Source organism: Eptatretus burgeri, chromosome 1 (assembly GCF_056783735.1).
Source record: "Eptatretus burgeri isolate ZD-2024b chromosome 1, Ebu_testis_v1, whole genome shotgun sequence".
NCBI lineage: Eukaryota > Metazoa > Chordata > Myxini > Myxiniformes > Myxinidae > Eptatretus > Eptatretus burgeri.
Window position 1 is genome coordinate 29,811,368 of NC_140961.1, and position 26,795 is coordinate 29,838,162.

Sequence of the window (26,795 nt, forward strand, 5' to 3'; positions counted from 1 at the left end):
CAGGGCCCAGAACGCTACCTTGAGGAACTCCAGCCTGGACAGGAAGAGGGGATGAAAGAACTCCATTTAGGGCCACACGTTGACTGCGACAGGAGAGGAAGTCTGCGAGCCATGAGTGGAGATGGCCTTGAATACCATGGGAAGAGAGTTTGGTGAGTAGGGCAGGGTGCCAGACTGTGTCAAAAGCACGTGATATGTCCAGGGATACGGCTCGGATTTCCTGTCTGGCATTGAGGACCTCCATCCATTGATGGGAGAGCAGAAGCAGCATATCCAGGGTAGAGTGACCTGGTCTTGGATATCCAGCATATCCATGAAGCAGCATATCCAGGGTAGAACCAATTGGAGCAAAGGAAGAGCAGCAGATATTGTCAGGGAAATTGATGATTGGAAATCAAGCCATTGGAGAAGAGGAAGGATTTCATATCTGAAGCGATGATGGATTCCATCACCTTGCTGATGATTGGGAGAAGGCTGATTGGTCTAGTTATAGGGATCTGTTTTTGCACCTTTTTTATGCAGGGCAGTGATGTTAGCAGATTTCCAAGCAGATGGCAGATGACCTTGGGCAAATGAGAGGGTGAATAGAACAGAGAGAGGGTGAGCAAGAGCAGAAGAGCAGGCTTTGAGGACACGTGGGCTGATGCCCTCTGGACCGGTTGCAGAATCTGACTCGAGGTTTGAAAGCAAGCTCTCCACCTTGTCAGGAGAAAAGGATACAGAGTCCAGGGACAGTTGGGTGCGACTGGGTAAAGTGGGTAGAGATAGTGATGGGTTTAGGACACAACATTTAGCTGCAAACACCGAGTTTAGACATTCAGCTTTATCACGTGTGGAATCAGCAGTGCGGCCATTTGAGGTAAGGGAGGGGATGGAGGGAGAACATACACCAGAAACAGATTTGATTAAACGCCACCAGGATTTTGAGGAGGGAGAGAGGTTTGAGAGTTCAGACTTGAGATGAGAAAGATGTTGTTTTCTGGCTCTCCTGAGGGTGGATACACACTTGTTCCGAGCTTTGTGGAAAGAACTGAGATTGCCCTCAGTTGGGTTTGCTTTCCATGAGGCAAAGGCAAGTTGTTTCAGGACAACTGCCTCGCCACAAGCTTCAGTAAACCAAGGGCGGGAGGAAGGGTAAGACAACTGAACACGAGAGGGGATAAATCTGTGCATGAGGGAGAGCAAGTTTCTTTGAAAGAATTCCCAGGATGAGTTGATGTTTGAGAAAGTAGTGATAGGAGACCAGTCTGTAAGTTTGATGGCTGCTCGGAGACCCTGCCAGTCGGCTTGAGTGAAATGCCAGACTCGACGGCGGTGAGGTGGTTCTCTGATAACAGCCAGAGAGATTTTTTTTTTTTTTTTTTTGTATACCTTGGTCGAGGCTCGTATGAGAGCTAACACACAACTCACAGCAAGGAGGCATGAGACAAGAGGGGCGGGAGTGGAAGAGACAAATCATTGGGGAACAGACACAGGTGAACTGTGGAAGGGAGAGGGATGGGGATGGGACGGGGAACATGGCGAGGAGAAGATGGACATTACAGGGACTTTCAGGAAGGAAAGCAGGAGAATTGAAGGAAGTGGGCTTGGGTGGATTATCGGGGGTAGAAAAGATCGAGGATTTGGATGGGGGAAGATAAGAGGTGGTGGTGAACAGCTGTTTTGAAAGCCTGGAGGGAAGAATGGGAAAGAATAGAGTGAGGAAGTTTATTCCAAAGGCGGGAAAAAAGAGGAATGAAAGAGTGAAGATGAGCAGTGATTCGTGATTTTGGTAGTTTTACCAGAAGGGGGTTGTTGGCGGACCTTGAGCGCCCTGTGGAAATGTGGTTGGGACAAATCGCAGAGAGAGCAAGGGGGGCAAGGCTCGAGAGGAGTCGGTGGAAGACAGAAAGACCACCGACCAACCTGCGGTGATTGAGTGAGAGGCCCAAAGACTCAGCTTCATTGCGGGAGATGCCAATGATCTTAAAAGCCCTGGTTTCGACAGCGTGAAGTCGAGAAAGGTGGGAGGCAGGAGCACCAGCCCAGAGGGGAGAGCAGTACTCCATCAGGCTACGGACAAAAGCTTTGTAAGTGGTCAGGAGCTCAAGAGGGCCGAGGAAGGACTTTGCACGACGGAGGATTCCCAGTCGGCGACTGGCTTTGAGGCAAGGTTGGAAATGTGACTTTCCCAGGAAAGGTCATGGCAGATAGTGAGACCCAGAAGCTTGAAAGAAAAGACTTCTTCCAGAGGATTGTTGAGAAAGTGGATGGGGGGGTTTTGTAAACGGTCCTTTCGAAGAGACATAGTGAGAGTGTGAGATTTGTCTGGATTGAAAGACATGTTCCACATGTTGGACCAGTTTGTGATTTTATCCAGATCTGCAGTGAGCGAAGAAGCTGCTGCTTGCCGGTCTGAGGGATGACAGATGGTACGGCAGAGGGTGGAGTCATCGGCAAAGAGAAATAGAGGATTTTCCAGAGAGTCCGAGAGATCATTGATGAAAACCAGAAAAGAACAGGGCCCAGAACGCTACCTTGAGGAACTCCAGCCTGCACAGGAAGAGGGGATGAAAGAACTCCATTTAGGGCCACACGTTGACTGCGACAGGAGAGGAAGTCTGCGAGCCATGAGTGGAGATGGCCTTGAATACCATGGGAAGAGAGTTTGGTGAGTAGGGCAGGGTGCCAGACTGTGTCAAAAGCACGTGATATGTCCAGGGATACGGCTCGGATTTCCTGTCTGGCATTGAGGACCTCCATCCATTGATGGGAGAGCAGTAGCAGCATACTCTACACCAGGTAGAGTGACCTGGTCTGAAACCAAATTGATGATTGGAAATCAAGCCATTGGAGAAGAGGAAGGATTTCATGTCTGAAGCGATGATGGATTCCATAACCTTGCTGATGATTGGGAGAAGGCTGATTGGTCTATAGTTACAGGGATCTGTTTTTGCACCTTTTTATGCAGGGCAGTGATGTTAGCAGATTTCCAAGCAGATGGCAGATGACCTTGGGAAAATGAGAGGGTGAATAGAACAGAGAGAGGGTGAGCAAGAGCAGAAGAGCAGGCTTTGAGGACATGTGGGCTGATGCCGTCTGGACCGGTTGCAGAATCTGACTCGAGGTTTGAAAGCAAGCTCTCCACCTTGTCAGGAGAAAAGGATACAGAGTCCAGGGATTGTTGGGTGCGACTGGGTAAAGTGGGTAGAGATAGTGATGGGTTTAGGACACAAGATTTAGCTGCAAACACCGAGTTTAGACATTCAGCTTTATCACGTGTGGAATCAGCAGTGCGGCCATTTGAGGTAAGGGAGGGGATGGAGGGGAACATACACCAGAAACAGATTTGATTAAACGCCACCAGGATTTTGAGGAGGGAGAGAGGTTTGAGAGTTCAGACTTGAGATGAGAAAGATGTTGTTTTCTGGCTCTCCTGAGGGTAGATACACACTTGTTCCGAGCTTTGTGGAAAGAACTGAGATTGCCCTCAGTTGGGTTTGCTTTCCATGAGGCAAAGGCAAGTTGTTTCAGGACAACTGCCTCGCCACAAGCTTCAGTAAACCAAGGGCGGGAGGAAGGGTAAGACAACTGAACACGAGAGGGGATAAATCTGTGCATGAGGGAGAGCAAGTTTCTTTGAAATAATTCCCAGGATGAGTTGATGTTTGAGAAAGTAGTGATAGGAGACCAGTCTGTAAGTTTGATGGCTGCTCGGGGACCCTGCCAGTCGGCTTGAGTGAAATGCCAGACTCGACGGCGGTGAGGTGGTTCTCTGATAACAGCCAGAGAGATGTCCACTTTAACAAGGACGTGGTCAGAAGAACCAATTGGAGCAAAGGAAGAGCAGCAGATATTGTCAGGGAAATTTGTCAAAATCAGATCCAGAAGAGATGGAGTACCATTGGTTGAGATCCGGGTCGGGAAGTTGACCGATTGAGTCAGTCCCAATGAGTCGCAGAAAGCTTTTGCTGATGTCCCATGGCAGGTGAGAGAGGTACCCACACCTAGCCAACTGGCGTGATGACAATTGAAGTTGCCACATAAGAGGAAGAGAGAGTTTGGATGAGAAGATAGAAGATGGTCCATGTTTTCGGAGAGTGAGGTGTAGATGGAGTCATCACTGTCCGGTGGACGGTACAGTACACATATAAACATGAGGTGGGAGGGGAGGGGAAGCCGAAGCCAGAGGTATTCCTGGGGGTGTGGGGGAGTGAGAGCAGTGCAGGGAGAGTGAGGAATAGAGTCTTTGATGAAGAGAGCAACACCTCCACCAGGACGAGACTCAGGTCTGTCATACCGTAAGAGGGAGTAACCAGGGAGAGATACTTGGGAGTCAGACACGTCTTGGGAGAGGAAAGTTTCTGTTAGGCAGATAATGTCTGGTTTGTCAGTGGCAACCTGTATGGAAAGATCTGAAAGGTTTGAGCGAAGGCCCCGGATATTTGAGGTCCACACTTTTAATGAAGAGGTAGGGGGAGGAGGCTTTGGGTGCAGGAGGTGGAGGGGGCGGGGAGGGTAGGACGAGGGAAGAGGGGGGAGGTAAGGAGGGTTGCTGAAGGAGTGTGGGGTATTGCAGAATAGCGAGGGGAGGGGGCCGAATGAGGAGGAGAAAAGGCTCTGTGGTGCTGGGAGAGAGGGGGGACAAGAGACAAGGAAGATGGCAGTTGAGGATTTGAGGAGGTGGAGTGAAGAGATGGAGGTGAGAGGGCAGTGGAGGGAGGCAGGTTGGTGGATGAGAAGGGGGGCAAATGAGAAGGAAGAGTGAGGGGGATGAAAGGTGGGAGAAAGGTGAGGGGGAATTTTTGAAAGAGGTGAGAGGGAGGCTTGGAGGGAGAAGAGAGGGATGGTTGCTTTGAGAGTGAGGGTGAGGGGGGTGGAGTTGGCACTGAAGTTGGAAAAAAAGAATGGTTGATGGAAAGCGAGCATCCATGGCAAACTGTGGTTTTTAAAAGTTTTAGGTCAGAGATGCGATTTAACACAATTCTTGATGGATGCAATGAAGGCGAATTCAGAGCATGGAGAGAAGAAGCGCTGTAATAGTTGGATTTTTTAGGCAAGGAATGAAGGAGAGGTCGAAATGAGAGCAGTCTGTTAAAATAGCAGAAGAGTAGTGCATTGTGAAACAGTAAAGAGTACCACATGTGTGAGAGAGGAATATGAAGCATTACAAGATCGTTTTTGTTGTAATATTAATGTATGAGAGAGTTCAACAGATTAGGTCATGGAAGTGTAAAAAAAAAAAAAAAAAAAAAAAAAAATCGAGGAAGACGAGGAGGAAGTTAAGAGGAAGAAGAAGTAGCAGAATCGGGAGAAGGTGAGCGTGTTGTTGTTGTTGTTGTTGGGTATATATATATTTTTTTTTTTTTTGAGATAAGAAAGAGATTAGTTGGGAGAATGGGGGATGTTTGGAAAGTGGGGAGGATGAAAATTGAAGGTAATGGGAGGAAAGAAATTGAAGGTAATGGGGAGAAAAAACAAACAAAAAAAACGATCGAACACCGAGTGGAACCGGTAGGCCTCAAGCCTAGGACTAGGCCTCAAACACCAGGTAAGAACGTCGACATAAATACTCACAAAATAGCACGATTTTTGAAACAAAACCGAACTAGGAACACACATTAACATGTAGGTGAGAAAATTAAACAGTTAAAACGGGACAAATAACAACCGGAACTTAACTTTGAGAAAGTCAGCAGGGAGCCCCGAAGGAGACCTCTTGCCGCTCAAAACCGGAACCGGAAGTGCTCTCAAAGATGTCCACTTTGACAAGGACGTGGTCAGAAGAACCAATTGGAACGAAGGAAGAGCAGCAGATATTGTCAGGGAAATTTGTCAAAATCAGATCCAGAAGAGATGGAGTACCATTGGTTGAGATCCGGGTCGGGAAGTTGACCGATTGAGTCAGTCCCAATGAGTCGCAGAAAGCTTTTGCTGAGGTGCCATGGCAGGTGAGAGAGGTACCCACACCTAGCCAACTGGCGTGATGACAATTGAAGTCACCACATAAGAGGAAGAGAGAGTTTGGATGAGAAGATAGAAGATGGTCCATGTTTTCGGATAGTGAGGTGTAGATGGAGTCATCACTGTTCGGTGGACGGTACAGTACACATATAAACATGAGGTGGGAGTGGAGGGGAAGCCGAAGCCAGAGGTATTCCTGGGGGTGTGGGGGAGTGAGAGCAGTGCATGGAGAGTGAGGAATAGAGTCTTTGATGAAGAGAGCAACACCTCCACCAGGACGAGGCTCAGGTCTGTCATACCGTAAGAGGGAGTAGCCAGGGAGAGATACTTGGGAGTCAGACACGTCTTGGGAGATGAAAGAGGAAAGTTTGTTATTGCTTCGTATGTAGTCTATGGCTGCTGGTTGCATCATTTCTGGAAGCGTGGCTGTGCTGCTAATTCAGTACCTCTGTTACCAGTAAACTGGTACTCATTTTGCTGATCTTCGAAGGATGACAGGCTGAGTCAACCCACCTGGTGTTATTTCAATGCCAACGACAGGGGCTCAAACTCAATACCCTAAGCCTAAGTTCTCAAGCCAGCCACCTCAACCATTCAGCCGGCACCAGGCTATTTTTTGGGGGGGGAGGGGGGGGTGGATGGGTTTTGTATATTTCTAGATTTTAAAGAATTAGGATGAAAAGTAGAAGTCAATAAAAAATATGAAATACACATTTCATCATCGTCTTCTGTGATAGCAAAATTGAAGATGTAGCCACCAATCGTTTTGAATTTCTCGACAACAGCAATTTTTGCTTCCATACGGAGGTGTTCCATCCGCAAGCACCCCACTTACCACTCACCAAGCACATTGCTTAATCACTTGCTCCACTTACCAAGCTGCTTGGCAAGCGACTTGCAAAGCAGTTGATATGAAACGTCTGGCTTTGCAAGCAATAGCAAGCCGCTTGCTAATGGAACGTGCCCTGCTCCAACCTATTGCACAAGTGCAGCTTCAAGTGCTCCGGTGAAACCCTCTTCAACAAAATTGCTTCAGTTGTAATCTTTCTGCAACTGCAATTCCAACTGATTGATTCAAACAAACTCAGCACTATCATTGTATATAACACGGCTCATGTTTCTCATGCTCTTCAGATGTCCAAAGCAATCAGTGATATTCACCATTATCTCTCATCTCTTTGCATGTCAATCAATGAAACTGTCCATTCATCATGCTCTCATGACTAGACACTCTATTATGCCTTCCAATAAGTCACATTCTGTCCGTGTGATCTCCAAGTTTATTCCACAAAGTGGTTACCATGATAAAAGGGAAACCTGGTAATAGAGTGAAGAGGGGCCCCATCTTTCTGATCATGTTCATATAAAAACCAGTCTCGACAGACATTGGGGAATGGAGATCTGAGAAGAACAGCTAGGCTAAAGGGAGTTGAGTGCTTAATGGTCAGGGTGGTGGGCTTGGGACCCGAGGGTCCTGAGTTCAAATCCTGCTTGGCTGTTGAATTAACGCCAGGTGGAGTTGATTCAGCCTGTCATCCTTCTGAGGTTGGCAAAATGAGTACCGGTGTGCTGATAACAGGGGAATTTCATCAGCAGCACAGCCATACCAACACGAAATGCTGCTGCCAAGCAGCCACATGCTGCATACAAGTAAATAAATAAAATAAGGGATGGATTTAAGATCTCTTTGGAGTTAACAATTTTATCGAGTTGAAGAGTTTTGATAATAATCTAAGGTTGTATGTGTCATCATTCCATTTCTACTCATTGTGAAGTTGTTGTAAATGCATGGGTAGTTATAAAAGTATGTTTTTGTAAACGTACTGGCTTTGCTCTCGTTTTTGTGACAACCATAGCAAATGGTGGAGCTCATGTAAAGTCGACTTCAAGGTGCATTTGCAAGGGTTCATCGCTCAGAAATTGAATCGCAGTGTGAAGGTCATTTAGACCTTCAGGGCTGTGGCATCTAATTCCTTTTGGATCGTCAGTTGGACCTCTTGGGCCATGCTGAGACTGGCTGCCAATAAGTCACAACCTTATAGAATCCGCACAGCTTCGTCAATTACAGTTTTTAAAATTTCTCAAAATCTCATTCTTTTACACTTGCTTTTCCTTAATTTCTCTATTTTTTGAGGGACTTCAATGCTAAAGGAGACCATTAGACCCATCATGCCTACACAATGGTTGTCAACTCATAGTTGTTTGTCTATGCTCTTTCCTTTTTAAACACTGAACATCAAGTAAGGAAGCAGCACAGACCAGTCATTGGTATGACTCGCCTAGGATTCGAACCGTCGACTTCCCAGACTCATTGCAGAGGTTCAAACCATTACCCCCATCGAGTCGAGCTCACATACTTTTATTACCTCTTCTTTCTTTGGTAATTGAAAATTGACTGATAAATTAAATATATAATCAATTTGAGAGTCCTATTTTAGAACATTATATAAACTCATACTACAAGTTATCAAGATGTATAGTTTGTACAATGTATCCGTAAGTCTTAAATGAATTTTACAAAAGAGCAACTGTTTAAAAAAAAGGTTTAAAAAAACAAATGTGAACCAGGTACCGCATTTTCCGGTGTATAAACCGCACTTTTTTTATCCGCACAAAAAGGTAAAAGTTTGGAGTGCAGTTGAAACATGGGTGTAGAAAAAGGTTATGGACGGCAAACTTCCCCCATATGTTGTGTTGAAGAGGAAGACATTGCCCAAAGCCAAGTTTCCAGGCGTGGAATTGTTCGTGCGCTGCAGAAAGGGTGGATAGATGAGGGACTGGTCCAGGAATGGGTGAGCATGGTCTGGAGTAGTAAGCCATATGGTGGTCTCTCCCGGCGATGGAGCATGTTAGTCCTGGATGCGTTCAGTTGTTACAAAACTGACGACACCAAAGCGCTGCTCCGTTGGACCAACACCGATCTCGTCATCATCCCAGGAGGGATGACATCGTTCCTGCAGCCCCTCGATGTGTCCATCAACAAGCCGTTCAAGGATGGGCTACGTCGCTGCTGGTCCTACTGAATAATGAGTGGGGAGAAGACCTGCACCAAGAGTGGGAGGATAAGAAAGGTCGACCTTCCGATGATCTGCGGCTAGATCATCAAGGTGTGGGAGCAGATCCCGTCGGACATCATCAAGCGAGCATTTCTGAAATTCTAAACCTCCAACAACATGGACAGCACAGAGGACGACATCATTTTGGAGGAGGAGGCTGCAAATGACGGTGACAGCGATGGGGACTTGCTCTACCCTGATTCGGACAAGGAGTTACGTGCCGTCTTCGATGAGGAAAGCATTGACGAGGACTTCCTCGGGTTTAGCGGAAAAGCTTCATCAAACCCAAACGGCCCTTTTCAGGGCTACAAATCCACAATCAATTATGAGTGATATTGGTGTGAATCCTTTTTCTTCCTTTTTCTAACAACAAAAAATCCTCTTTATAATATTAAAAAAATAAGAAAGAAAAATAAAAAAAAAACTTCATGGTATCCTCTCCTCTCTCTTTAACTTCCTGAAAATGAGAATTAGACTGTGAGACGAAATTAAATGGACATGGGAGTAAGCATGTTGATACCTCCGTCACTTTTTTTCCATACCAAGTTAATGCACAAATGTATTTAGATCTCGATTAGAAAATGAAATGATCAACATGTTCATTTATTTTGAGGGTAAAAAACATGGGTGCGGTTAATACGCCGGAAAATACGGTACGACACAATTTGCTGCATTATTCATACCTTATCACAAAGATGCACAGCAAAAATTGCAGCTGCAAAACCCGTGGAGGGGTAGTGCCCCCAACTCATTCCCCAGTTTTTGTGGACATAGTGTAAGAAAGCCGGGTTGTAGATCACCAGCTGCAGAAAATAATCATGCAAGTTATTCAGATATTACCAAATGGATTTGAAAAAACAGGAAGCAATTGATCGAAATATCACTTTCATTGTCAGAATAATTGATAATACTGCAACAGAAGCTTAGCCATTGCACAATATGCAGCACGAGATAAACACAAGGTCAAATCAGCATTTGAAAAGCAAAGTTTGAATTCTTTCTATGTCAATACCCCTCCTGTTTTTAACCACATTAAATGTTCTCTCTCTCTCTCTTTCGAAATGTTCTTTCGAGTGCAGCCTTATGGCAGCTGGTTGCATCATTGGTTAGGGACAAAGCCATGCTGCTGATGCAGTGTCCCTATTACAAGTTACACTGGAATTCATTTTGCCAACCTCAGAAGGGTGAGAGGCTGAGTCAACCCCACCTGGTGTTAACTCAGCAGCCAAAAGGGCTTGAACTCAGGATGCTAGGATCCCAAGTCAGCCACCCTAGCCATGAAGCCAACACCAGGCTTAAATTTAAGGAATAAAGGAACAATGATTTTTAAACCTTCATAGAAAAAGAGCAATGAAAAAAAAAATCACTCATTGAGTGACACTTGTCGAAATGGGACGGCATTCTGGAGAGCATACGTCCGCAAGGATGAACTGTTTACATTTTGAATCCCACTGAGGGGTCGGATCTGAATCCGGACCTTCACCAAAATTGAATCCGCTTGTTCTTGTCACCTAACCAACTCATCCACATTGTTTTGTCGCAAGTCGTCCAAAACTTTTAGACCTAGCATGCCATGCATAGTTTTGGCCCCATCTCTCAATGGTGAAGAATCACTATAAGAAATCTCACATCCTGTCCGGATTCGAATGTTCAACAAAACTGAATCAATTTGTCCTCGTCACACTCCCACCATGTCCGCCAAGTTTCATCCAAAGCCGTCCACAACGTTTTCAGACATCATGCAATAGAGTTTTTCACCACATTTATAAATGGTGAAGAATTACTTAAAGATTAAATAATTATCGGATCCAGATTCGGTTCTTCCCGAAAACTGAATCGTTTCATCCTCGTCACACACTCACTATGTCCATAAGCTTTTGAGACATTGTTTTATATATATATATATATCTATATATATATATATATATATATATATATATATATATATATATATATATATATATATATATATATATATATGTATATGTATATATATATATATATATATATATATATATATATATATATATATATATATATATATATATATATATATATATATATATATATATATATATATATATATATATATATATATATATATATATATATATATATATATATATATATATATATATATATATATCGCTTTTGGCCCAATCTCACAATGGTGAAGAGTCACTTTTAGGATTGTCAGGTCCAGATCCGGATCCAGATCTTCACCAAAATTAACCTTGCTGTCCTTGGCCAGCCACCTACACACAAAAAAAAAACATTCAGAACAGAAAAACTGTGGCCAAAAATCGTGTGACAGACAGACAGACAGACAAACGTTGCAGACCAACATACATGGCAAAAAATGTTTTTGCCAAGTAATAATCTATCTATACTTCCAGCAAAGTGTGTGTGTCTATATGTCTGTGTGTGTGTGTGTGTGTGTGTGTGTGTGTGTGTGTGTGTGTGTCTGTGTGTGTGTCTGTATGTGTGTGTGTGTCTGTGTGTGTGTGTGTGTCTGTGTGTGTGTATCTGTGTGTGTGTTTGTGTGTGTGTCTGTGTGTGTCTATCTGTGTGTGTGTGTCTGTGTGTGTGTCTGCGTGTGTATGTGTCTGTGTCTGTGTGTCTGTATGTGTCTGTGTGTGTGTGTATCTGTGTGTGTGTCTGTGTGTGTGTCTGTGTATGTGTCTGTGTGTGTGTGTCTGTGTATGTGTGTGTCTGTGTGTGTGTGTGTGTCTGTGTGTGTGCGTGTCTGTGTGTGTGTGTCTGTGTGTGTGTATGTGTGTGTGTCTGTGTGTGTCTGTGTGTGTGTGTGTCTGTGTGTGTGTGTGTGTCTGTGTGTATCTCTGTGTGTGTGTCTATGTGTCTGTGTGTCTGTGTGTCTGTGTGTGTGTCTGTGTGTGTGTGTCTGTGTCTGTGTGTGTGTCTGTGTGTGTGTCTGTGTGTGTGTCTGTGTGTGTGTCTGTGTGTGTGTCTGTGTGTGTGTGTGTGTGTCTGTGTGTGTTTGTGTCTGTGTGTGTCTGTGTGTGTGTGTGCCTGTGTGTCCCTGTGTGTGTGTGTGTCAGTGTGTGTCTGTGTGTGTGTGTGTGTCTGTGTGTGTCTGTGTGTCTGTGTGTGTGTGTGTGTGTCTGTGTGTGTGTGTATCTGTGTGTGTCTGTGGCTGGGTGTCTCTGTGTGTGTCTGTGTGTGTGTGTATGTGTGTGTCTGTGTGTGTGTGTGTGTGTGTGTGTGTGTGTGTGTGTGTGTGTGTGTGTGTGTGTGTGTGTGTGTGTGACTGTGTGTGACTGTGTGTGTGTAACCGCTGTTTCTCGACAACCACTGATCCGATCAAATTGAAACTTGTCAGGTATATTGCTGGGGACCTGAGTATGTGCCTTTTCAAGGTTTGATATTAATCGGACAAGTGGTTCCCAAGTTATGGGCATTTATTTACCAACCTATGGAAGGACACGTTGCTGCGTGGGCCGATGCGTGGCCGGCCGACGATGACGTCACGTGCCGTGCCGGTTGCGATGGAGATCGATCGGTGCCTCAGTTCCCGTGGCGTCGGAGTGGCAATGGTCAATGGCAGCGAATGTCTTGGCAAGCAAAGACAGGGAGGTAAACTTGATTTTAATTTGGATTTTAATTAACTCTGTGTGTGTATCACAGCAGTTGTTACTTCAATGCAAGCGATAATTCGTGGAATGATGTGAACATTCCGTACTGGCACGCACCACTTCCGGATAGTGATGACTTACTACTGTATTCTAGTAATTTCTCGATTTCTTAGACACATTTATAGATAAACACAATGCCCCAATCCAGTCGTCGTTTACGAGAGCGAAGGAACGGCCTGTGTGGTTGTTGTTTCTGGTTCGCGGTTTGAAAGTTTTTATTTTTTTATATTTTTTTGCACGTACGGGCACATACTAGTAATAATAATATGAGATGGGCTACTTTATAACTGAGGGCAGTTACGACAGGGTTCCAAGCTGTTCAGCTTTTTTTGGGGGTTATTTTGGGTCTTTAGAGGTCTTCATGATCTAAATGGTCTAAAGGAGTCTTCAACGTTTCTAAGGGGTCTCAGCAGTCGATAGGGTCAAAAGGTACATTCTAATAGTACGTAATTCATATGCAGGATGCCACTGAGTTCATACAGTTAATAGACACAGTCACATGGCTGGAGAAGATATAATTGTAAGTTTCTTTCTCTTCTTCAAATCATTTAAAAAAAAATGCAGGTTGTTGGACTGTGCAACTGATTATGATGAAATTTTAAACATCTATTCCTCTTGACGAATAAAAGATACTTGGAAAGCTTGACTTCAATAGCTAGCCTGGTGTTGGCTTAGTTGTTTGGGTGATGGCTTGGGATCCTACGGTCCTGAGTTCAAATCCCGCTCAGTTGTTGAATTAATACCAGGTGGGGTTAATTCGGCCTGTCATCCTTCCGAGGTTGGCAAAATGAGTGCCAGCTTGCTGGTATCCTGTGTTGGAGTGGTGACCCGTCCAGGATTGTGCCCAATAGCCAAGGACACTGCTTCGGCAGAACCCATGCCTTACACAGAGTATGGTCTCTCTCTCTCTCTCTCTCTCTCTCTCTCTCTCTCTCTCTCTCTCTGTCTCTCTCTCTCTCTCTCTCTCTCTCTCTCTCTCTCTCTCTCTCTCTCTCTCTCTCTCTCTCTCTCTCTCTCTCTCTGTCTCTCTCTCTCTCTCTCTCTCTCTCTCTCTCTCTCTCTCTCTCTCTCTCTCTCTCTCTCTCCTGAATTTGAGCCCTCTTGGCTGCTGAGTTAACACCAAGTGGTTGATTTAGCCTGCTATCCATCCTTCTGAGGTCAATGAAATGAGCACCAGAGTATTGGTAACAGGGCACTGCATTAATGGCATAGCAGTGCCCATAACCAACGATGCAACCAGCAGCCAAAAAAAAAGGCTGTACATGATCAGTACTTCAATAGCTTAAGCATTTTTAGAGACGTAATAATTTATTTATTTTAATTTGGTCCAACATGGCTGCCAGACCATGTGATGTATGATTAATTTGTGAACACTCTGGTATCTTCAAGGCTTGAGGAACACGTGTGTGAAGTTTCTCTTCGAGTGAACACGAGTGTGAAGTTTCCTCTCGATCTGTCCGGCTGATCTGGAGAAGATGATTTTTAAAGGTTTACTCTTCAAAAACTCATAGCTGCCAAACCATGTGACTGACGATGTTAAAATTTACACCCTATATTTTCCAAGGCAAGTAGATCATGTGCGTGAAGTATTGGATCAATGTTCTGGAGAAGAAGAGTTTTAAAAGTTAAAAAAAATATCCAATATCACTGCCGAACCACATAACCAATGAAGTCATAAACTTACATTCTCCACAACCATTTTTGCATCGATCATCCTCAATAATTTTCATACTGATCGGATAAGGTGTTGTATTTATGGAATTATGACGTCATAATGAAAGCACCGATGCCATTATGGGAAGCAACACCTATTCCTCATGGGGAGTACTTGACAAGGAACCCTTTTTCAACTTCTTCAATGAGTGGTTTCAGAGATATAGAGGTCCAAAGTCTTTCCTTTTTCCTCACATGGCGGCCACATCACGTGACTTATGACCTCATAATTATTACTCAAAAAAATTCTACATGAGTAGGCGCATACACTGACAATTTTGTGTCAATCAGACCAACGGTTGCCAAGAAAATGAATAAGCGAATAAACCTGCAAAATCCAGACGGAACTATAACAAATAATCTGAACAATAAGAATAGGTTTCCCAGCCTGGAAGGCTTGGAAACCCAATAATCATATTATACCACTATATTGTGAATAGTGGATATTTCAGAAGCGTGTTTGGCATTATCTATTGTGTACGTGCTCTTAAAAACACGATATTTAGATTGCAATATAGTTCAGAGTCCACATCAGTTACATGGAGTAAATAGCCAATACAGCACTTGTGAATTTTGTCATTTATTCCTCTCACATTGGTTCAAACATGCTGTTCAGATGGAACCCCAGCAGTATGATTCACGGCTCGGTTTGCATATGGAACAATAAAGCAACTTGGAATGAAATGGCATGTGGTGCAAACAGACGTCCAGTAACAATCGTTGGACTCCGTGATGAGGCCGAAGCACAAGGTCTGTTTGTTCTCATATCGCAGGCAGGTCAGGTCAGTGGTCTCTGTTTTCTACCATCGATTTTTCCAACATTGCTCCCTCTGCTCTATCAATCCTCTGACCCTCCCCAGCAACTCAAAGATGCAAAAGTTCTTCCGTTAACCCCTCTGTCTTTCTCAATCCACCAATAATCCCCTTCACAAAACTTCAATCCGACAATCCTCCCTTCACCGCATCGGTCTGAACATTCGACCCCACAGCTGGTCAGTCTTCCTTTGGTCCACCTGTGGTCATCAATCATTAATTATCTTCGTCATTATTTCAGTCATTGATTATCTTCATTGTGCTATCGAATCATTCATTCAGTCATTAATTATCTTCATTGCATCAGACTTTATCCCTTCTCACATGCACGTCCGTGCACCCTTGCCCTCCCCTCATGCACCTTCCCTATCCACACTGCTCCTCGCTTCCCTACCCCTCCTCGCTCCCCTGCCCCTCCTCGCTCCTCTTTCTTTCATCACTCCCTCACTCTTCATCGCTCCTCCTCCTTCCTCACTGTCCCACCCCTTCTCGCTACATATATACAGGGTGTCCCAAAAGTCACCTAGGGATTTAGAAATTAAATAGCATTTCTGTTTTTGAATAATTTGTTTTTCTTTTCTTTTCACAATTTAGATTAACAATTGGAAATTACCCATGGAAAAATTCACAACTGAACAAAGAACCAAAATCGTGGAATTTTATTTTTAATTTCATCGATCAATTATTCTCACCCAAAGAGCAGACTGTCGACACTTCAATGCCAGAAAACCACCTTCAGATTTCATGATTCGTCGGTTGATTCAACGTTTTCAGCAATATGGGTCAGTAAGTGACTTGCCACAAGCTGGAAGACCACGTTCAGTCCGTTCGCAGATTAATCGTGAATGTGTACTGGACAGTGTTCAAGAAGAACCAGGAACATCGATCCGCAGACGTTCTGACCAGTTGGGGATGTCTCGGATGTCACTGTATCACATACTAAGAAACGATTTGTACCTTTACCCATACAAAGTACAATTGGTGCAAAAGTTGAAACCGACTGATCATCGACAATGCTTAAATTACTTCGTCCAAATTCAGAGGTTGGTTAATGAAGAAAACGAATTTGTTCATAAACTGATTATGAGTGATGAAGCTCATTTCCATTTGAACGGTTTTGTGAATAAGCAGTACTGGGGGTTCTGGGGATTGGAGAATCCTCGGGCTATTCATCAGCGTGAGTTGCATCCTCTCAAATGCACTGTCTGGTGTGGTGTAACGTCAGGATTATCGGCCATTTTTTTTTTTTTAATGAGGATGGCAGTGCAACGACGGTCACTACTAGTGAGCGGAATCGAGCCATGCTCAAGAATTTTGTGCGTCCTGCAGTGAAGGATAAACCTGAGATGTGGTTTCAACAAGATGGAGCCACTGCCCACACGACACGAGCCACGGTGGAGCTTCTCAGGCAAATTTTTGGACACGGAATAATTTCAGGAAATTCAGAAATTTCTTGGCCATCACGTTCTCCTGATTTGACGCCTCCCGATTATTTTCTTTGGGGTTACCTAAAGGAGCGTGTATACATCAATAAGCCCCATACAATCCAGCAGCTCAAGGACAACATCTGTGCAGAAATTCGAGGGCTTCAGCTGGAGTTATGGTCCGCTGTTATGGAAAATGCTGTCGAAAGAGCCCGTCTCTGCGAAGGCGAAAATGGAGGACATCCAAGTTGCATCATTTTTCATAAATAATGCAAATTTATCTCGATTTTGTAAATTTTATTTTGGTATAAAAATAATCATAAATTATTAAAAAACAGAAATGTTATTTAATTTCTAAATCCCGAGGTGACTTTTTGGACAACCTGCATATATATATATATATATATATATATATATATATATATATATATATATATATATATATATATATATATATCTTCTTCTTCTTCTTTCGGCTGCTCCCGTTCAGGGTCGCCACAGCGGATCATCCGTATGATCCGCATAGTGATTTGGCACATGTTTTACGCCGGATTCCCTTCCTGACGCAACCCTGGTCGCCTCTTACGACACAGGGATATGGTACACCTATTTTAACCGGGGTATACACCGGCCCAGTACACTGGTACTCATTTCACCGACCTCGGAAGGATGACAGGCTGAGTCAACCCCCTGGTGTATTAATTCAGTGGCTCAACGGGGCTTGAACTCAGGACCTTTTGGGTCCCAAGCCACTGCCCTGACCACTGCGCCAACACCAGGCATATATATATATATATATATATATATATATATATATATATATATATATATATATATATATATATATATATATATATATATATATATATATATATATATATATATATATATATATATATATATATATATATATATATATATATATATATATATATATATATATATATATACATATACACAAGCCGGGAGGCAACGATGGATCCGCTAGGATCGAAGCGCTGGATACGATGCTTTTCATTCTGACTGATCCACTGACGAAGATTCATTGCCAAGACGTATTGGTTCACATACAATTGTTCCTCTGCCTGGCAAGATTTTTTCCTATTGCGTATTTTGCCAACTGGCACTCCTCATAAAAAATGACGGTAAATAGACGCCCTATTTTTGAAGGACTACCATTTGAAAAATAAAACCGAAATAAAAAAATCGGCTCAAGTAAAATTTTCTAAATATCTCGAAGTGTTTAATTCTGAAGTCTCGTTTCTCCACATTCAAAACTGTCGAACAAGTATTGAAAATAGTGAACGCGGTTTTTCGGCCGCTGCACAGCAACGGGTGGTTGCTTAGCAACGAAACTCAAACACGCACATTCCCAGCTCATATGGCACCTGCTCGCCAAGTTTCATCGAAATCAGTTTGCTGGTTTGTGCTACGGAGCCTCGCGTTGCGCGCGCGCACGCGCGCACACACACACACACACACACACACACACACACACACACACACACACACACACACACACACACACACACACACACACACACACACACACACACACACACACACACACACACACACACACACACACACACACACACACACACACGCGCACACGCACACACACAGACGGAAAACCCGACAATAAGGGATATCTAGCGAATCCAATATATCTGCAGCGCACCCCACAATAGTGATCAGTTGGCCACAAGTGGCCCCAATGATTAGTCATAACCACCATCTTGGAATACCCCAGGGTATTCCTAACCCTAACAGCTGATCAGTTGCACTGGTTTCAGTGAAAAAAAGATGGTGGTCTGCTGTGCTTTCAGCTGCAATCACAGGCATTCCCGTGAGTTGAAAGTGACCAAAAGCATCACTTTTCACAAGTAAAGGAACTTTGTTTTATATTAAAATCAGACTCTCCGTCAGACTCTCAATCTGAACTCACTAAAATCAGACTCTCAGTTTTGTCAGTCATCTTCATAGCTCTATAACAAGGCTCCGAAGGACAACAAACAAAAGAGGAAATGTGGAAACAAATGTGAATCAATCTGTCAAAGTAACCCAATAAAGTCCAGCACTTATCAAACTCCACAGCTCCGCCTGTATCTCTGGCGTTGTAGCGAGGGAAGGGTAGTCCAACATGGCGACTGCTTAACCCCGCACATGCTGCCGGTGCGCTAGTTATATATACAGCTCAGTGTCACACACACACACACACACACACACACACACACACACACACACACACACACACACACACACACACACACACACACACACACACACACACACAAACACACACACACTCTCTCTTATTATTTTAGATATAAATGTAGGATATATAAACAGCAGTTTGCAAGATAGCTTAAATGTGTACACACTCTCTTCTGACCTGTCTATACTGAGTTTGAATCTCGACCCAGCTATAAACCATCACCCTGGTATTTCACATTGCAAGACGAGGCTTCAATGTGTACACCATCCATCAGAGGGACATTAAGCTGGAGGATATGCCCAAGGATGCCCCCAATGCTGGTAGACATTAAAAATCGCACTGTATCTCTTGTGAAGAGTCGGCAAATTAACGCCAACACCCCTGAACAGAATTCAAATTGCATCCCCGACTTACTGTTGGGAAGGCAAAGACAAATCCCCCTCATAACAATTGCCAAGCGACTGCTCCAAAAGCACTGCACTGACACTGTAAAAACGATGGAACGATGATGATGACGATGATGATGATTATAATGATGATGTTACATAAATGATCAAAATCGTCTTACAAAAGCACTGACAATTATCAAATTGAAGAAGTGACTTACCTTGTCAATGTCCATCCAGTTATACTGCCGATGAGATCTTTTGAAAAAACTGCAAAATAAAAACAATCAGACAAATAAAAAGACATAAAAAAAATCCCAACATGAAAAACTAGAACAGCACTCGGTATACCTCAACCTCAACATAGCATACCTCAACCAGCCTGAACAGTTTACATTTTGTATCCCACTGATAGGCCGGATCTGCATCCACATCTAAACCAAAATCTGATCGACCGGTTCTTGTCGCCTCCCAACTCTTCCACCAAGTTTTATCATCACCCGTCCACAACCTTTTGAAATATCATGCTGTGTATCAGGTTTCACCACTGTCTCTCCATGGTGAAAGATCACTTTGAAATTCTCGTATCTGGATGGAGATCTTCACTCAAATCGAATCCATTCGTCCGTGTTACACACCCAACCTGTCCACCAAGTTTCGTCCGAATCCGTCCATAACTTTTTGAGATATCCTGCTCACAGACAGACAGACAGACAGACAGACAGACAAGACAAGACAAACGGACAAGCAAGTGTGAAAACAAAACCTCCGTCCACCTTCGGTGGCAGAGGCGATACAAATTCTCCCCAAAATGCCAAATTTTGAACAAGCAGCTCAGACTTCGTGCACAAGTTAATGACAACCATATGTGTTTTGCATTTATGCAATTAAAAATAAGCACTACTCACTTGCCAAATTTATTTGCCAATGTCACGTGGTACAACCAATGCAGATCTGACAACTTGAACGGAATGAACACGAGACCAGATCCCTGTATTACACTTGTGGTGCTCTCGGGGTAGATGAAGTAATGTGTGGTGGTGGAACCCACGTCTCTCTCAAAGCCTCTCACGGGAGCACGATTCATCCTGCAGATCAATCGTACCAACAATGGGTTACCAATGTCGTCCAAACAATCCTTTCCTTTCGTCTGAATAATCCTTTTTAAAATTGCCAACTTCTCTCCATTACATCAAAGGAAGTATCATAAGCATTGCATTATTTTTCACTTAGCTCTGCCATGAATAGGTCTCAGTGTTTGTGTTGTGTTGACATTATGTCAGCATTTATGGAAACATTTTTATCTCAGCAAGCACAGTGTATGCAGAGAATCTAGGGACAAGAAAATTAGTTAGGCAAGTTCGTCTCCATGGGCTGGCAGGATGGCCTAGAGTCCTAGACTCTAGAGTCTAGACTCTAGAGGTATGCAATCAGTATAACCTGGGCTCGAATGTCGACCCAGCTATAAACTGTCGTCCCAATGTTTCACAGGCAAGGAGAGGAGGAGATTGGGATCATACTCTGTGCAGAGCGTTGGTGCTGCTGAAGCGGTCTCCTTGGCTATTGGGCACAATCCTGGATGGGTCGCCATTCCGACACAGGATACCATCAAGCTGGCACTCATTTTGCCGACCTCGGAAGGATGACAGGTCGAGTTAACCCCACCTGGTAATAATTCAACAGCTGAGCGGGATTTGAAATCGGGACCCTAGGATCCAAAGCCCACCACCCTAACCATTAAGCCAACACCAGGCACGCACAGGCAGGGTGATTCATCAATGTGAGTGCCGTCCTTTGGATGGACGTCAAATTGGTGTTCCGTGTGCTGGTATTAGTTGGTCCACGTTAAAGATCCCACGGTGTCCTTCGCAAAGAGTGGGTGAGCTATCGCCGGCACCCTGGCCAAGTTCAAAAACCCGACCCTTACTACCACTGTGAAGACAACAACATACCACCCATTGTGTAATCCTTGCCGTGAAGCTGCTTTGGCAGCACCGAGTCTAATTCGATGTCAACTGTAAAGATGGATTCCGTGACTTTGCTTACAATTGGAAGTGAGCTAGTTGGCATGGAGGAAAGTGTATCTGTTTATTGCACCATTTTTGTGTAATACAGTAACATTTGTTACTTCCAAGTAGGCGGAAGTTGACCAATGGCAAATGGTCGGATCAACAGAGCCGAAAGATGATAAGCAAGGGCGGCAGAGTAGGCTTTTAGGACACAGTCCAGCTGTGGCTGTCACAAAATCGGAGTCAAGGGTTACCAGAAACATTTTCGCCTTCTCAGGTGAGAAAGAATAGGTGTCCAATATATAATAGTTGGGTGCAAGACCATAGAGTAGTTGGAGGGAGCAAGGGGTTGTGTATGTGAGGTTTCAAAGCAAACAGAATTAGACATTTGGCCTTTTCATGAACAGAATTAGCTGTGGTGCTATAGGAAGTGAGGGAAGGAATGAAGGGGGAGCACATACCAGAGAAAAACTTGGCAAGGTACCACTAGGCTTTGAGGAAGGAGACGGGTTGAGAATTCTGCTTTGACATTGGCCAGATGTTTCCTGGCTCTGCTGTGAGTGGACACTTGTTTCGGGCTTTATGGAATGACCTGAGATTCTCTTTGGTGAAATTTTGCTTCTATGAAGAGAAAGAAAGTCGTTTGAAGGCAACTGTCTCGCAACAGTATTCAGTGTACCAGGGCCAAGAGGATGGATATGATATCCGCAGAAGAGATTCGACAAATCTGTGCATGAGACAGCAAGCTTATGTGGAATTTCTGCTCAGGGCCCGAGGCAGAAATAGAAGACCAATTCTGAAGTGTGACAGCCGTTTGCAGTCCCTGCCAATCGGCTTGAGTGGACTGCAAGGCCATACGGTACTGAGGTGGCTCTTTGACAAAAGTCAAGAGATGATGTGGACTCTCACCAGAACATGAACAGATATAACAATTGGATCAGAGGAAGGATATGAGACATGAGAAGGAGAGTTTGTCATTGCAGGCCCAGAAGGGAGGATTTGCCATTGGCAGACATCAGGTCGGATAAGGTATGGGAGAATGCACCGGAGCAGCGTGTCGCTGCGTCCACTTTCTGCCGGTACTCCAGGGGCCTCCGTCTGGCCATCCCCCAGGCAGATGCCTGGGCCATCCCCATCTCCTTGAGATGCTGATCAACCTGCTGCAACCATGAGGCAGGTGGTTGGCCCATTGGCCTTCTTCACTCATGAGGCTCCCTCGCTGAGAAAATCTGGTGAGCTGGATCAGCGTCAGGAAAATAAGCCACATGTCCATACAGCCACAGCTGACGCTCACGGACTATGCAGGTAACAAATCTCATTTGAGTCTCTTCAAGCAACCGCTCGTTGGGCACAAAGTCCGACAAGTGAGAGCCAAGGATTCTGCGAAGAGACCTGGTATCAAAGGAATTAAGTCTCCATCTCAGATCCCTGGACAGAGACCAAGTCTCACATCCATAGAGCAAGACTGGAAGCACCAAGGACATGAAGACTCAGGCTTTCGTCCTCCCGCACAGATACCGGCAGCGCCACACCCTATGTTCCAGTGAATCCATGACTCCCCAGGTCTGACACAGATGTCTGTTGACGTCTGACTCAGCCAAGAAAGACATGAATATCACTGCCAAGGTAAGCAAATCTCTCCGTGACCTCAACATCCTCGCCACAAACAGGTACAGACAGGATAGCAGCATCCAAGATGTCATTGAATGCCAGGATGTTCGTTTTGACCCAGGAAACCCGTAATCACAGTGGCTCTGACTCCTCATTCAGCACTTCAAGGGCCCCCAAAATGATATCCAGAGTCTCCCCAAAGATGACTGCATCATCTGCGAAATCAAGGTCAGAGATCTTGACATTCCCAAACGATGCACCGCAACTTGATCTCTCTGACATCATCCCCATAATCCAGTCCATACAAGTGCTGAAAAGTCTGAGGGCCAGTACACACCCCTCACGAACTCCAGTAACAACTGGAAATAAGCCAGAGATGGTATTATCACATCTCACAGCACTCTCAGTACCAGAGTATAGTTCAGACATCGGATTGATGGTAATGGTCGTATGGCAGCTTAGCTGCAGGGATAGCTATCATTTCTTGAAGTGCGACTGTCAATGATGCAGTGCCCCTGTACCAGTACACACACTGGAACTGGTACTCATTTCGCCGACATCGGAAGGATGACAGGCTGAGTCAACCCCCTGGTGTATTAATTTAGTGGCCGATGGGGCTTGAACTCAGGACCCTAGGATCCCAAGCTGCCACCCTAACTACTGAGCCAACACCAGGCTACATCAGATTGATCAGTTTTGTTGGCACCCCACGAAGACCAAGACTCTTCCCGAGGGCATTCAGATTCACTGAATCGAACACATTGCAGAGATCAGCATTGGCTGCAAGCAGCCCCTGCCAAAATCGTCTGCGTTCAGTGAGAACCCGAAAAGCAAGGACACGGTCAATCGTTGACCTCTTTGGTGTAAAGCCTGACTGCCGTGGACACTGGTGCCCAAGCAGATGGTGGTGAACCCTCTCAAAAATTATCCGAGCAAAGATCTTGCCTAGCACTGAGAGCAGCGTCACCCTTCGGTAGATGTTGCAGTTTTGGCGATCACCCTCCTTTTCCAGAGAGGGACAACAAGACCCTTCTTTCAGTCAGTTGGGATGATGCCTGTGCTCCAAACAGAGCACAGAACTGCATGCAGCGACACTAGTACAGTATTTCTACCCGCTTTGAGAAGTTCAGCGTAGATGCCACAAATCCCAGGAGCTTTACGCTAATTCAACGGGTTCACCGCAGTCTATGTTTCCACAAATGAAGGTGGACCGCAGTTAATTGGAGGGTCAGCAATAACGATAGTAACACCCCTGATATACAACGCAACAGCTGGTTGGATCATCCTGGTACAGCCGCTCACAGTAACCGGGCCAACAGGCCTTCACTTCGGACTCCTCTGTCAAGAGCCCATCACCCTCTGCTCTAACTGCAGCGATCCGAGGGACGATGATACATAAATGTAAATATCTCGGCTTGGAGGAACGCAATGTGCGAATTCCCCTGCAAGCAGGATGAGAATCATTTGACTACAGGTGATGCTCTACCCCTCACAGATTCCTCGCACATAGGCCTCCTTGTCCACCCTTAGTGCACGTACAGTTTTATGCCTCAGCTCTCTGAACAGCTCAGCTCTGCCATTCAGCATGGCCCTGCGACTCTGATCAATGGTATCCAGTGTCCCTTGAGAGACAAAATTCTTCTTCGCCCTATGGTGAGTTCCAAGACATCCACCAGCAACATGAATGACGGTGGTCTTGAAGGCACTCCATAACTCTTCAGGATCCCACAAAGCACAGAGACCCCCTAAATCTACACTCCGCCTGTTTGCAAACTCCTCAGCTCCCCTCTCATCCTTGAGCTTGCCAACCTCCAGCCTCGGCTGTGATGGTGTCATTCTCCTGGATTTCAGCTGCAACTTCAGAGTTGCTCCAACAAGCCTGTGGTCAGTATTGAGGAACTCAGCACTCCGGTAGACCCTGCAGTTCTGGATTATCCTCCAGCGACCATCAATGAGGACATGGTCAATCTCTTTTGCCACACCACCAGCATTGGAATACCAAGTCCAGCGATGAGCCTGTGGGTGCTGAAACCATGAACCAGCCGCCCTAATTCCATGACTTCTTGCAAAGTCAAGGAACTTCGTGCTATTCAGGTTCACAGTTCCAGACCCATGGGGACCAACACATGTCTCATATCCATCCCTATCAGTTCCAGTTGATGCAGTGAAATCCCCAAAGACTAGTATCTCACCTGGGGTACTGATCAACCACAGACTCAAAGCGTGGCAGAGAATGCATCCTTCACGGTGAGATCACTCGCCTCAGTTGGAGCACATACAGAGACCAAGGAAATGACACCGAAGGAGTGACGAATCCTTAGTCTCAGAATACGTTCGTTGACCGGTGTTACCTCAATTATTATTGGAGTCAGCTTATTGGACACAGCTACAGCAACTCCTTGGGTATGGTAACCATCAAAGTGACCAGACCAATAGTTGGTGTAACCACTCGCCATGATCTCGCCACAATCCGGTCTCCGTACCTCAGAGAGTGCTGCAATACCGATGTCTAAACGCTTGAGGTGAGATGATAACAGAGACAGGTAGGTGATCATCCTCTCTTTGGGATAGGACATTCCAGGCACCCACCCCAAGGGACCACCTCAGGGTAACCCAAGGAGGCTGCCGTCTTGTGGATGACACCCAAGCACCACCCCGACACACACTACAGCAATCTGACCCTGGAAGGTTACCCCGTGGTTTCCCTCCTATCATCAAAGATTGGGGGCCCTGAAGGCTTTGCCCCAATCCCATCATCATGTGAGCTGCCATTCGCAGGACAGCTGCACAGGAGGTACTCCCACGGAATGGGTTTTTAGATTTATTTTTGCTTTTGGTATATTTTGTGGGATGAAGTGTTTTACGGTGGCTGGAATGCAAATCCTACCACCAACCTCCTAATAAATAGTAACCCAACTGCAGGAGGACGTCTGCAGATACAGTTGGGACACAATTGGGCACGCAGACACAGTTGAGCAGGCATCCACGTTGGAAAATTCACAGATTAGCTCAGGCCCATGGAGTCACTGAAGTCCATTGCTGCAGTGCCATGGCTGGTTGAAGAGATACTAACTCCCAGCCAAATGGCACAATGACAGTTGAAATTGCTGCATATAAGAAAGCCAGATTTGGGATGGGTGGTTTTGAGTTGGTTCCTGTTGCCGGAGAGATGTAAATGGAGTCGCTGTTCAAAGGACGGTGCAGCACACAAACAAGTGGTAGTCGTGGACCGGAAAGTTCAGCCAAAGGTACTCCTGGGGGTTTGGTGGGGTGAGAACAGTATACAGACAGTGAAATATGGATTTCTTGATTTAAACTGCAACGTCACCACTGAGACCGAGTTCAGGCTTGTCGAAACTGATGAGATAATTGTCAGGGAGAGACAGAGGAAACAGGAATGTCTTGTGGATGGAAGGATTCTGTTCAGCAGATCATGTCAGGTTTAGCAGCAACAGCCTGCATCGCCAGATACAGTATGTAAGATTTGAGTGGAGCGTAGGCCTCAGATGTTGGTGGTCCATACATTTTTGATGAGTAAACAGCAAGACATGGGAGCAGGTGGAGGGGGCTCGCATACATCCATTGTTGACATAATCAAAGCAGCCGGCCCAGGATGGAATGACTTAGGTAAAAACTAAACCAACAATCAAAGCTCACAGAAGATAAGAGATGAATCTTGTGGTCTGCCGCATTGATCAATCCCATTATGATACTTCTTTTATGAAGGGGAAAAGGCTGTCCATGTTGGAGTTCAGGTGGTCAGATTTGTCACGTTTCTTTTGAATTGGGCTAACATTGGCAATTTTCCATGGTGCAGGCAGACAGCCCTCATAAGAAGACCGAGGATGAAAAAAAAAAAAAGCACGGAATGTGGAGTAGACAAAGCAGATGAACAATAACCTCCTCCTTGTGAAACTCAAAATCCAGGCTTTCTGCCTACCCCCACTCCTTCATTCCTCTTTTCTCCCA

The 26,795-nt window shown here is 45.0% G+C and overlaps 1 protein-coding gene across 6 annotated transcripts in view; it reads right to left on the reverse strand.

The window, feature by feature from the left end:
* Nucleotides 1-26,795, reverse strand: part of LOC147034149 (CMP-N-acetylneuraminate-beta-galactosamide-alpha-2,3-sialyltransferase 1-like) — a 67,992-nt gene that overhangs the window by 13,392 nt on the left and 27,805 nt on the right. For all 6 annotated transcript variants that reach the window (XM_085877301.1, XM_085877288.1, XM_085877307.1 and 3 more), the window contains 3 exons: nt 20,115-20,294; nt 19,428-19,476; nt 9,683-9,802 (listed from right to left, as the gene is read on the reverse strand). In XM_085877301.1, coding sequence (XP_085733427.1) covers nt 9,683-9,802; nt 19,428-19,476; nt 20,115-20,294 — 349 coding nt within the window. The remainder of the gene's footprint in view (nt 1-9,682; nt 9,803-19,427; nt 19,477-20,114; nt 20,295-26,795) is intronic.